Raw genomic sequence first — 12,865 nt, 5'->3', positions numbered from 1 at the left:
ATATGCACATGCCAATTTTCAGTTTTTTATTTTGAATTTTTTAAAATATATTTTTCTCATTTCACTTCACCAACTTAGACTTTTTTGTGCAGATCCATTACATAAAATTCAGATTAAAAAAACATTTAAATTACAGGTTGTAATGTAACAAAATATGTAAAAAGCCAAAGGGGGTGAATACTTTTGCAAGACACTGTATACACTTTCCGGATAAACAAATAATACCAGAAGCAAGTGAACCACTTTTAAAAATAAATTATTCCCTTAGAATTGGCTATGTACCCAAATCCTTTAAACTAGCAGTGATCAAACCCCTGATTAAAAAAACCTCTGACCTCGACCCCTGTCAGCTGTCCAATTATTGGCCAATATCACACCTCCCCTTTATCTCCAAGATCCTAGAAAACTCTGTGGCACAGCAGTTACACTCATATCTACATAGGAATAACATCCATGAAATGTATTAGTCAGGATTTAAACCTCATCATAGCACAGAGACAGCTCTGGTTAAAGTAGTAAATGACCTACTGTTGGCATCTAATCAGTCTCTCTGCTTGTACTGCTTGACCTTAGTGCAACTTTTGACACCAATGATCATTCCATTCTCCTGGATAGACTAGAAAATGTTGTGGGAGTTAAGGGAATGGCCCTCTCCTGGCTCACGTCTTATTTATCTGATCGTTATCAGTTTGTTGATGTAAATGGTGATTTTTCTATACATACTTAGGTAAAGTTTGGTGTTACACAAGGTTCTGTCTCAGGCCCACTGCCTTTTTCTTTATATACGTTACCTCTGGGTGATATTATTCGTACCGTAAGCATGGTGTTAGTTTCCACTGTTATGCTGATGACACACAGTTGTATGTTTCTGCAAAACCATATGAGAGACCCCAGCTTGATAGAATTGAGGAATGTGTAAAGGTCATTAGACACTGGATGCTTATTAACATCCTTTTGCTTAACTCTGACAAGACAGAAGTATTTGTACTAGGACCACATGCAGCTAGAAGTAGGTTTTCTGATTATACAGTAACTCTGGATTGCCTTTCTGTTTCTTCACATGCAGCAGTACAAGACCTCTGGGTGATCATTGACTCCAGTCTTTCATTTGAAACTCATATTGATAACACTACCCAGACAGCTTTCTTTCATCTCAGAAATATTGTTAAGATAAGAAATGTAATGTCACTACACGACGCAGAAAAACTAGTTCATGCTTTTGTTACCTATATGTTTGATTATTGTCATGCCTTACTGTCTGGATGCTCCAATAAGTGCATAAACAAGCTCCAGTTAGTTGAAAACGCAGCAAGAGTCCTTACTAGAATGAGAAGATATGACCACATCACCCCTGTCTTATCCACACTGCATTGGCTCCCAATCAAATTTCGTACTGATTACAAAATATTACTATTGACCTTTAACCCACTGGGGTCTGAGGATATTTTCTGGCACTCACTATTTGATTATTGTCATGCCTTACTGTCTGGATGCTCCAATAAGTGCATAAACAAGCTCCAGTTAGTTGAAAATGCAGCAAGAGTCCTTACTAGAACGAGAAGATATGACCACATCACCCCTGTCTTATCCACACTGCATTGGCTCCCAATCAAATTTTGTACTGATTACAAAATATTACTATTGACCTTTAACCCACTGGGGTCTGAGGATATTTTCTGGCACTCTAATAATTTTGGCATGCTCTGATTTTGTAGTCAATTTCAACAAATCTAAGCAGTATTTTCAAAGTTATATGACTTTTTTGTATTCAGCACAAGTTCAGCTACAAAAATATATATATGTAGTATGTATGTCATGATTGTACTTTTAAAAAATAACAGATAAATGAAGATATTGCAAAAAGCAGTTTCAGAACTGTGTTGGAATGTGTGAAAAAAACATGACCTTACCCATTCCCTCGAACCATTTTGGTCACTTGAGGTGATTCTGTTCAGTCTTAGGAATGTATCAAGCACAAAACCTTAAATCTGCTCCCCTGATTTGGACACTTAACTGGCTATCAAAAAACTTTATGTCCGATTGTTTTGAGATAAAGGGTTGGCAGTAGGAGGGGTATTCAATGAGAAGCTTAAAAAAATTCCATTTATTCAATGAGGAGAGGGAAAACCCCTCCCACTGCCATCTCTTAATCCCATCAGATTAACTCTTAATCCCATCCGTTCAAGTCACAATGGGTAAGGTCATGTTTTTTCATACATTCCAACACAGTTCTAAAACTGATTTTTACAACATCTTCATTTATCTGGTATTTGACTTTATTTTGGTATTTAACTCTATTCAGTATGTCTTGAAATTAACTCTTGTAATATTTTACTCAGTTCAGAGCCAAATTAAACTCTGTTACTCTGTTACACAATTACTCTGTAATTTTGCTCCAACTCTAAATTTTATGCTCTAAACTCAAAATTGAGCAAAATGAACTATTTTTGAGGAAAATACTTTTAACTCTGGAAACTCTGCTGACCCACGACTGCACACCAACATCCAGCTCCAACCTCTTCATTAAGTTTGCAGATGACATGACTGTGGTGGGTCTCATCAACAATGGCAATGAGACAACCTACAAGAGTGAGGTGAGCCACCTGGCAATGTGGTGCAAGGACAACAATCTCCACCTGAATGTGGAGAAGACGAAGGAGATTGTTCTGGACTTCAGGAGAGCTCACACACAGCATGCTCCACTAACTATCGATGGTGCTGCAGTGGAAAGGGTGAGCAGCACCAAGTTTCTGGGTGTGCACATCTCTGAAGACCTGTCCCGGAGCAAGAACACTGCATCACTGGCCAAAAAAGCCCAACAGCGTCTGTACTTCCTCCGCAAACTGAAGAGAGCAAGAGCCCCGGCCCCCATCATGCACAGGTTCTACAGAGGCACCATCGAGAACATCCTGACCAGCTGCATCACCATGTGGTACGGCGCCTGCACCGTGTCCTGCTGCAAGACTCTGCAGCGCATCGTGAGAGCAGCTGAGAGGATCATTGGTGTCTCTCTCCCTTCTCTTATGGATATCTATAACTCTTGCCTCACCCAAAAAGCCATCAGGATTGCAGGTAACCCCACCCAGCCATCTCACAGCCTCTTCAGCCTGCTGCCATCGGGGAGGAGACTGCGGAGTCTCCGGGCCAAAACCAGCAGGCTCAAGGACAGTGTCTTTCACCAGGCGGTCAGGAGGCTTAACTCCCTCCCTGTTCTGCTCCTCCTTCCCCATCTTCCCCCTGCCACGGATTCTGCCCACACACACCCCGCCCCCCCTTCAGCATCTGACATCATGTCACCCTCACAGTTCCCCCCCAACACATACACACACACACTCAACATTCATTCGCACACTGAACTCAGGGTCTGCACATTTCACTTTACCATCACTCATTTGCACTATTCCGCACTACCTCAACTTAACACCAAATACTTATTTTACCAAGGAATTTACCAATTAATTCATTAAAAATCCTACAATGTGATTTCCTGGATTCTTTCCCCCCATTCTGTCTCTCATAGTTGAAGTGTACCTGTACCTATGATGAAAATTACAGGCCTCTCTCATCTTTTTAAGTGGGGGAACTTGCACAATTGGTGGCTGACTAAGTACTTTTCTAAGTACTTTTTTGCCCCACTGTGTGTGTCTGTGTGTGTGTGTGTGTGTGTATATATATATATATATATATATATATATATATATATATATATATATATATATTAGAGCAAAGGGCATAAAATAAACAGTCAAGAGCACTTGAGGTATAGCAGGTAAACAAGAAATAAGCAGTATATCTCAATATACTGCTTATTTCTTGTTTACCTGCTATACCTCAAGTGCTCTTGACTGTTTATTTTATGCCCTTTGCTCTAATATATATATATATATATATATATATATATATATATATACACACACACACACACACAGACACACACAGTGGGGCAAAAAAGTACTTAGAAAAGTACTTAGTCAGCCACCAATTGTGCAAGTTCCCCCACTTAAAAAGATGAGAGAGGCCTGTAATTTTCATCATAGGTACAGGTACACTTCAACTATGAGAGACAGAATGGGGGGAAAGAATCCAGGAAATCACATTGTAGGATTTTTAATGAATTAATTGGTAAATTCCTTGGTAAAATAAGTATTTGGTCACCTACAAACAAGCAAGATTTCTGGCTCTCACAGACCTGTAACAACTTCTTTAAGAGGCTCCTCTGTCCTCCACTCATTACCTGTATTAATGGCACCTGTTTGAACTCATCAGTATAAAAGACACCTGTCCACAACCTCAAACAGTCACACTCCAAACTCCACTATGGCCAAGACCAAAGAGCTGTCAAAGGACACCAGAAACAAAATTGTAGACCTGCACCAGGCTGGGAAGACTGAATCTGCAATAGGTAAGCAGCTTGGTGTGAAGAAATCAACTGTGGGAGCAATTATTAGAAAATGGAAGACATACAAGACCACTGATAATCTCCCTCAATCTGGGGCTCCACGCAAGATCTCACCCCGTGGGGTGAAAATGATCACAAGAACAGTGAGCAAAAATCCCAGAACCACACGGGGGGACCTAGTGAATGACCTGCAGAGAGCTGGGACGAAAGTAACAAAGGCTACCATCAGTAACACACTACATTGCCAGGGACTCAAATCCTGCAGTGCCAGACGTGTCCCCCTGCTTAAGCCAGTACATGTCCAGGCCCGTCTGAAGTTTGCTAGAGAGCATTTGGATGATCCAGAAGAGGATTGGGAGAATGTCATATGGTCAGATAAAACCAAAATAGAACTTTTTAGTAAAAACTCAACTTGTCGTGTTTGGAGGAGAAAGAATGCTGAGTTGCATCCAAAGAACACCATACCTACTGTGAAGCATGGGGGTGGAAACATCATGCTTTGGGACTGTTTTTCTGCAAAGGGACCAGGACGACTGATCCGTGTAAAGGAAAGAATGAATGGGGCCATGTATCGTGAGATTTTGAGTGAAAACCTCCTTCCATTAGCAAGGGCATTGAAGATGAAACGTGGCTGGGTCTTTCAGCATGACAATGATCCCAAACCCACCACCCGGGCAATGAAGGAGTGGCTTCGTAAGAAGCATTTCAACGTCCTGGAGTGGCCTAGCCAGTCTCCAGATCTCAACCCCTATAGAAAATCTTTGGAGGGAGTTGAAAGTCCGTGTTGCCCAGTGACAGCCCCAAAACATCACTGCTCTAGAGGAGATCTGCATGGAGGAATGGGCCAAAATACCAGCAACAGTGTGAAAACCTTGTGAAGACTTACAGAAAACGTTTGACCTCTGTCATTGCCAACAAAGGGTATATAACAAAGTATTGAGATGAACTTTTGTTATTGACCAAATACTTATTTTCCACCATAATTTGCAAATTAATTCTTTAAAAATCAGACAATGCGATTTTCTGGATTTTTTTTTCTCATTTTGTCTCTCATAGTTGAGGTTTACTGATGATGAAAATTACAGGCCTCTCTCATCTTTTTAAGTGGGAGAACTTTAGTCTGTCAATTTCTTATCTAGAGTGTTTATACTGTTTATATTGTTTATTTCAGTTATTCTATTTTTATTTATTGCATTGCCTGTTTGCACTGTGGGTCAGAGAGGACTGAAATTTCATCTGTGCTGTATGGTATGTCAAGCATATTTGACAATAAAGTTGACTTGACTTGAAAAACTGCTCAGTCATTTTTCCTGTGTATGCCCTACAGCCCATGTATATAAACCGATCTGCTCATAATAAATAGAAGAAATATTTATACTTACTCAAGCTGATCTTTGGCTGGATTGAGTCGAAGTAAAATAAAAAAAGAAAGAAAAGGCACTGTTCATCATCAGTTCTCAAGATTGAACTGAATTGCTGTCTTGAATCAAGAACTGAATCATGAATTGATTCACTGTCCTGAAATTGAATCACTGTCCTGAATCATGAAATGAATCATGAATTGAATTGCTGTCCTGAATCATCTGAAGTGCATAAATCCATGTGCCATCTCACAACAAGTTTTATCTCCAAATAGCCTAAACTTTGTCCAACAGATCCTGTTTACAGTGGGCGTTCCTGAGAGAAACCAATCGAAACTGAAAGAGTGAAAGATTATTATTCTGTTGCCACGTGAATAGTCTTTTATGAATGCATAATTGTGTGCTCTGCGCTCTGAGGACGGTGTGACTGAGGAAGGTGAAAAGTTTTATGTTTCATCTAACTTAGGAAATTTAAAAACGATATTGTTATTTGGCAGTGGGCATATAGGAAAGTATAAAGTTTCTGTCAATATGTTTATCATGCTTGTATGATAAAAAACTCATGAAGATATTTCTCTCAATACATGACCTACTCATTCTAAACCTGTCGAGCTTTGCCAGTGAAGCTCCCAACCCCACAGGGTTAAAGTACTGAATGGTCTCACACCACAGTACCTGAGTGAACTTCTGGTTCTTTATGACCCACCATGCCTACTTAGATCAAAAGGTGCAGGCTATTTGCTGGTACCTCATATAGTAAAGGCTAAATCCGGGGGCAGAACTTTTTCTTACAAAGCCCCAAAGTTATGGAACAGCCTTCCAAGTAGTGTTTGGGACTCAGACACAGTCTCAGCATTTAAGTCTTGACTGAAAACATATCTGTTTAGTCAAGCCTTTTGTTAATAGTTGTATTAGGTAAAGGAATATATCTGGAGGGTCCTCAGGCATAGAATGTTTTGGTAAACTGGGATGTATGGATGCTGTCAGCCCCCCACTCACTCGCTCACTTGGGTTTGTTGATGGTGTAGTGGCTGGCTGCTTTATGTCCCAGGATGCCCTCATGTCTGTGTTTCCTTCTGGCTCTCCCCTTTTAGTTATGCTCTCAAAGTTAGTTTTGCCAGAGTCTCTGCTTGCACTCAACGCAAAACATATATTGTTCTTTCATTAGGTGATACTGGGCATACCTAACAACCTGTTATCTCTCTCTCTCTCTCTCTCTCTCTCTCTCTCACCTTCCCCTCCCCCCTTCATTCTGTCTGTCCCTCTGAGTTACATGCTGATCCTGAGACCGAGATGCTGACCTCTTCTGCTCCTTGGACCTGCCTGATCCATCCTGATGCCCTACATCTGGCTGGAGTCTCATGACATCGCTCCTGTGGAGGACAGCTCCATATGGACAGTCAAAAGTCGCACCTGGAAGATGGCTCTGGACACTTACAGTAATACATTTATGTCTGAGGACTTCAGTTGACTTGCTACCTTTAGGACTGCAGTTGTCATGAACAGTTTTTCACTCAATTTTCCATCAATAAACAGTTTATAATTTCAACAAAGCAGACTTCATGTTAAAACTATCAAGAATTTCCTAGTTTCATGGTTATCCTTTGTGACTATATAGTATCCTGTTATTTTTAATCATAGTATCTGTTATCACCCAAATGAGGATGGGTTCCTTTTTGAGTCTGGTTCCTCTCAAGGTTTCTACCTCATGTCACCTGGGGGAGTTTTTCCTTGCCACTGTCGCCACAGGCTTGCTCATTGGGGACAAATTAGGGATAAAATTAGCTCATGTTTAAAGTATTTAATTTTCTGTAAAGCTGCTTTGTGACAATGTCTATTGTTAAAAGTGTTATAAAAATAAACTTGACTTGAAAACTTGATATACTTGAATGCCTTCGAGATATAGTGAAAGACATTCCAGATATCCTGAAATGCTTTCCAGAAATAACCTGTTTCACCTGTATCTGTATGAGTGATTCATATGTATGCATGTGTGAATGTATTCCACACAAGTCTATGTTTGAACATGCCTGTTTCATGTGTACAAACAATTCATAAGTGTGCGCGTGTGTGTGTGTGAATGTGTTTTTCACATGTATCTATATGAGTGTTTCAAATATATGTGTGTGTTTTCAGTAGTATGGATGCATGTGTAAAAGTTTCACATGTGAATGCATACGTGTTTCATATGTGTTTGCGTCACAAAAGTCTGAATTTCCTAAATGGCCTCTTAAGGTTAACCACAAAGCTTGCCATCACTCCTGAAATGTATTCATGAAAAACTTCATCATCCTCCCTCAACTAAATGTTTACAGAAACATTATTAGCAGTTTGGTGAATAGAATTTACAACCTCAAATCAGAAAAAGTTCGGATGGTCTGGAAAATGAAAAAAAAAAATGCAGTGGTTTCCAAATTTACTTTGACTTGTATTTCATTGACGACAGCGTGAACCCAAGATATTTCATGTTTTGTCTGCTCCACTTCATTTCATTTGTTAATATACATTTTATGGCACTGCATCAAAAACCATCATTCCTGTGTTTCAGGTCTGTAACACATTCCAAAAAAAGTTGGGATGGGGCAATTTAGAACTAGTAATGAGGTACAACAATTAAATAAGGCTGTGATTTGAAACAGGTGATGTCAACAGGTGATCATAATCAAGATTTGGTACAAAGGCAGTATTCAGGAAGGGCCTAGACTTTAAGGAGTAAAGATGGGCCAAGGATCTCCAGTTTGTCAACAAATGCATAATAAAGTATTTAAATGTTTAAAAACAATATTCCTCAAAGAAAGATAGACAGGCAATTGCATATTTCGCCCCCTATCATGAAATGATTCAAGGAATCTGCAGGAATTTCATTGCATAAAGGGCAAGGGTACAAGCCTAGGCTGAACACTCACAAATCTCCAATCCCAAACCATCATTCATCTCATCTCATCTCATTATCTCTAGCCACTTTATCCTTCTACAGGGTCCCAGCCAAGCTGGAGCCTATCCCAGCTGACCACAGGCGAAAGGCGGGGTACACCCTGGACAAGTCGCCTGGTCATCACAGGGCCGACACATAGACACAGACAACCATTCACACTCACATTCACACCTACGGTCAATTTAGAGTCACCAGTTAACCTAACCTGCATGTCTTTGGACTGTGGGGGAAACCGGAACACCCGGAGGAAACCCACGCAGACACGGGGAGAACATGCAAACTCCACACAGAAAGGCCCTTGCCGGCCACATGGCTCGAACCCGGACCTTCTTGCTGTAAGGTGACAGCGCTAACCACTACACCACCGTGCCGCCCCATCATTCATCTATCATGGATATAACCACATGGACTTAAGATTACATTGATGAACTTTTGTCAAGCACTACAATACAGAGTTACATCCACAAATGCCAGTTAAAACTTTACTGTGCAAAAAGGAAGCTTTATATTAACTGTGTCCAGAAGTGCTGTTGACTTCTCTGGGCTCGGAAGCATTTGGGATGGACTATCTTACAGTGGAAATGTGTCTTGTCATTAAATAACAGTAGAGAATTTTGAAATGGAAAATATAATAATTATGATCCTGTACTCTTGCACACCTTAAGGCCGTTTTCAGGAATAATGAGACAAAATAATACCTGAAACAGTTCATTACTTGGTGTCTTCAGTCCCATTAAAAAAAAAATTGGGATGGTAAAATGTGTTTGGCAACGCTTTGTAATGTTGCCATTCCTTCTCACAACACTTAAATTTTCATATGTTTAAATGTGTTGCAAGAATCAAAATTGTAATGTGTTTATTTTGAAAACAAACAATAAAATTCATTAAGTAAAACACTGAATTGTTTTACAGAACACTGTTGTATTGTTTTGGGTGCAATACAGGTCAGAGATGATTTACAAATCATTGTCTTCAGTTTTAATTTCAACATACCATCCCACCTCTTTTTTTCTGAGTTGGGGTTGTAGAAACTTTGGGATAACTTTCAGAACTCTCAGTGGTTGGTTGGTTAGTTGGTTTGTGTGTGTTTCTTTCTTTCTGTGAAAATGACCCCTGAAATTTAAGTGGCATGTCATCACATTTGTATAACTTGAATAGTGTTTGTGTGTTTAAACATACGGCAGTAGTCTGGCCTTCTCCACTCAATACAGATGTTGAATTTGTGGCAGGAGGCAACATACGCAGCAAGAGCCATGCAAGGGTTATTCACATACTCTGCATCTTGTACCCATACGTCACAAAATGTAGCTGGTGGAACCTAATACACACACACACACACACACACAGAGTATTCTAACATGAAAGTTCACTTAAAATGGTTATAAAGGTTCTAAATACAACCCCGATTCCAAAAAAGTTGGGACAAAGTACAAATTGTAAATAAAAATGGAATGCAATAATTTACAAATCTCAAAAACTGATATTGTATTCACAATAGAACATAGACAACATATCAAATGTCGAAAGTGAGACATTTTGAAATTTCATGCCGAATATTGGCTCATTTGAAATTTCATGACAGCAACACATCTCAAAAAAGTTGGGACAGGGGCAATAAGGGGCTGGAAAAGTTAAAGGTACAAAAAAGGAACAGCTGGAGGACCAAATTGCAACTCATTAGGTCAATTGGCAATAGGTCATTAACATGACTGGGTATAAAAAGAGCATCTTGGAGTGGCAGTGGCTCTCAGAAATAAAGATGGGAAGAGGATCACCAATCCCCCTAATTCTGCACCGACAAATAGTGGAGCAATATCAGAAAGGAGTTTGACAGTGTAAAATTGCAAAGAGTTTGAACATATCATCATCTACAGTGCATAATATCATCAAAAGATTCAGAGAAGCTGGAAGAATCTCTGTGCATAAGGGTCAAGGCCAGAAAACCATACTGGGTGCCCGTGATCTTCAGGCCCTTAGACGGCACTGCATCACATACAGGCATGCTTCTGTATTGGAAATCACAAAATGGGCTCAGGAATATTTCCAGAGAACATTATCTGTGAACACAATTCACCGTGCCATCCGCCATTGCCAGCTAAAACTCTATAGTTCAAAGAAGAAGCCGTATCTAAACATGATCCAGAAGTGCAGACGTCTTCTCTGGGCCAAGGCTCATTTAAAATGGACTGTGGCAAAGTGGAAAACTGTTCTGTGGTCAGACGAATCAAAATTTGAAGTTCTTTATGGAAATCAGGGACGCCGTGTCATTCGGACTAAAGAGGAGAAGGACAACCCAAGTTGTTAACAGCGCTCAGTTCAGAAGCCTGCATCTCTGATGGTATGGGGTTGCATTAGTGCATGTGGCATGGGCAGCTTACACATCTGGAAAGACACCATCAATGCTGAAAGGTATAATCAGGTTCTAGAGCAACATATGGTCCCATCCAGATGACGTCTCTTTCAGGGAAGACCTTACATTTTCCAACATGACAATGCCAAACCACATACTGCATCAATTACAGCATCATGGCTGCGTAGAAGAAGGGTCCGGGTACTGAACTGGCCAGCCTCCAGTCCAGATCTTTCACCCATAGAAAACATTTGGCGCATCATAAAACGGAAGATACGACAAAAAAGACCTAAGACAGTTGAGCAACTAGAATCCTACATTAGACAAGAATGGGTTAACATTCCTATCCCTAAACTTGAGCAACTTGTCTCCTCAGTCCCCAGACATTTACAGACTGTTGTAAAGAGAAAAGGGGATGTCTCACAGTGGTAAACATGGCCTTGTCCCAACTTTTTTGAGATGTGTAGTTGTCATGAAATTTAAAATCACCTAATTTTTCTCTTTAAATGATACATTTTCTCAGTTTAAACATTTGATATGTCATCTATGTTCTATTCTGAATAAAATATGGAATTTTGAAACTTCCACATCATTGCATTCCGTTTTTATTTACAATTTGTACTTTGTCCCAACTTTTTTGGAATCAGGGTTGTATTTAAGGTGTACATATTGCATACATAAGAATGACAGGCAGTGAATGTGAGGTTGTTGAGCATGTTGAAGCAGTCAGAGCAGTCACTAATAGAGCAGTTAACTTTTCTCCTCCTGTTCTGGCTAACATAACTTGTAGTGTTGGGAATCTGCCAGCTATCAATGAATACAGTTGGATCTTCACCATCAGCCACTACAGTACCATTCGGTAAGATCAAGTCATTTTGTGAGTTACCATCACAACAACCTGTGTGTGAGAGAGAGAGAGAGAGAGAGAGATTAATTCATCTTCTGTAAATGCTTTGTTAGGGTTGCAGCAGTTCTGTAGCCTATTCTAAAACACTAGTAATGAGACAGAAAGACAATTGCAGGACAACACACAAACTATGCTGCTTTACACACTCATTCACATCTAGAGGCAATTGAGAGTAGCCAATCTGTCTACTGGCACATTTTGACAGTGGGAGAAAATCCACATAGATACAGGGTGAAGATACATATACTGTACAGTATACAGTGCCCTCCATGATTATTGGCACTTCCTGTACAGGTTAAGGGTAAGAAAGAAAAAAAATACACCTTGTATAAGTAGCTTCATCTCACACTGAAAAAAAAGGACTAAAATCCTTTAATTAAAATTAATTTATTCAGAAAAAAAATTCTACATCAATAAATAATTATTTTCAACATAAACACAAGTGCCACTATTATTGGCACCCCTGGAAATTATAGTGAACACAATGTAACTTAAGCATGTTTCCCACTTAAACTGTTCAGTTTTGAGTTGATTGGAATGTGTAGGATATTTCAATCCATGACTTCCTGATTAACTCTGGAAAAAATATGAGATGACAGAGGCTAAATTCCCTTTGTCATCCATCAACACGGAAAAGTTGACAAGAGAACACACAAACCAAATAAGGGAGAAGTGTATTAACCTTCATAAATCAGGGAATAAAAGGTTTAAATCCCCTCAATATAGCGAGGAGGATATGAAAGAGGCAACCCCCCCCCCCCCAAGTATCACTGTTGGTGAATTACAAGAAAAGTAAAATCATGGGTGTCCAACTCTCCAGAAATCACCATCAGATCCCACCTCCATGATTATTTGGAAGGTATGCCAGTAAAAAGCCTTTTCTCTCAGTTAACCAAAAATGTAAGCAACTGAA

At 39.7% G+C, this 12,865-nt stretch overlaps 1 protein-coding gene across 1 annotated transcript in view; it reads right to left on the bottom strand.

Annotated features, from left to right (window-relative positions):
- The window catches only part of otog (otogelin), a 550,025-nt gene that overhangs the window by 125,870 nt on the left and 411,290 nt on the right, over window positions 1–12,865 (bottom strand). The window contains exons 40-41 of the mRNA XM_060911543.1: window positions 11,723–11,943; window positions 9,875–10,013 (exon numbers count right to left, since the gene is read on the bottom strand). Of these exons, the coding sequence (XP_060767526.1) occupies window positions 9,875–10,013; window positions 11,723–11,943 (360 nt within the window). The remainder of the gene's footprint in view (window positions 1–9,874; window positions 10,014–11,722; window positions 11,944–12,865) is intronic.

The sequence above is a fragment of the Neoarius graeffei genome, chromosome 27 (genome assembly GCF_027579695.1).
Source record: "Neoarius graeffei isolate fNeoGra1 chromosome 27, fNeoGra1.pri, whole genome shotgun sequence".
Lineage (NCBI taxonomy): Eukaryota > Metazoa > Chordata > Actinopteri > Siluriformes > Ariidae > Neoarius > Neoarius graeffei.
This window is presented reverse-complemented; position numbering and strand designations above follow the sequence as displayed.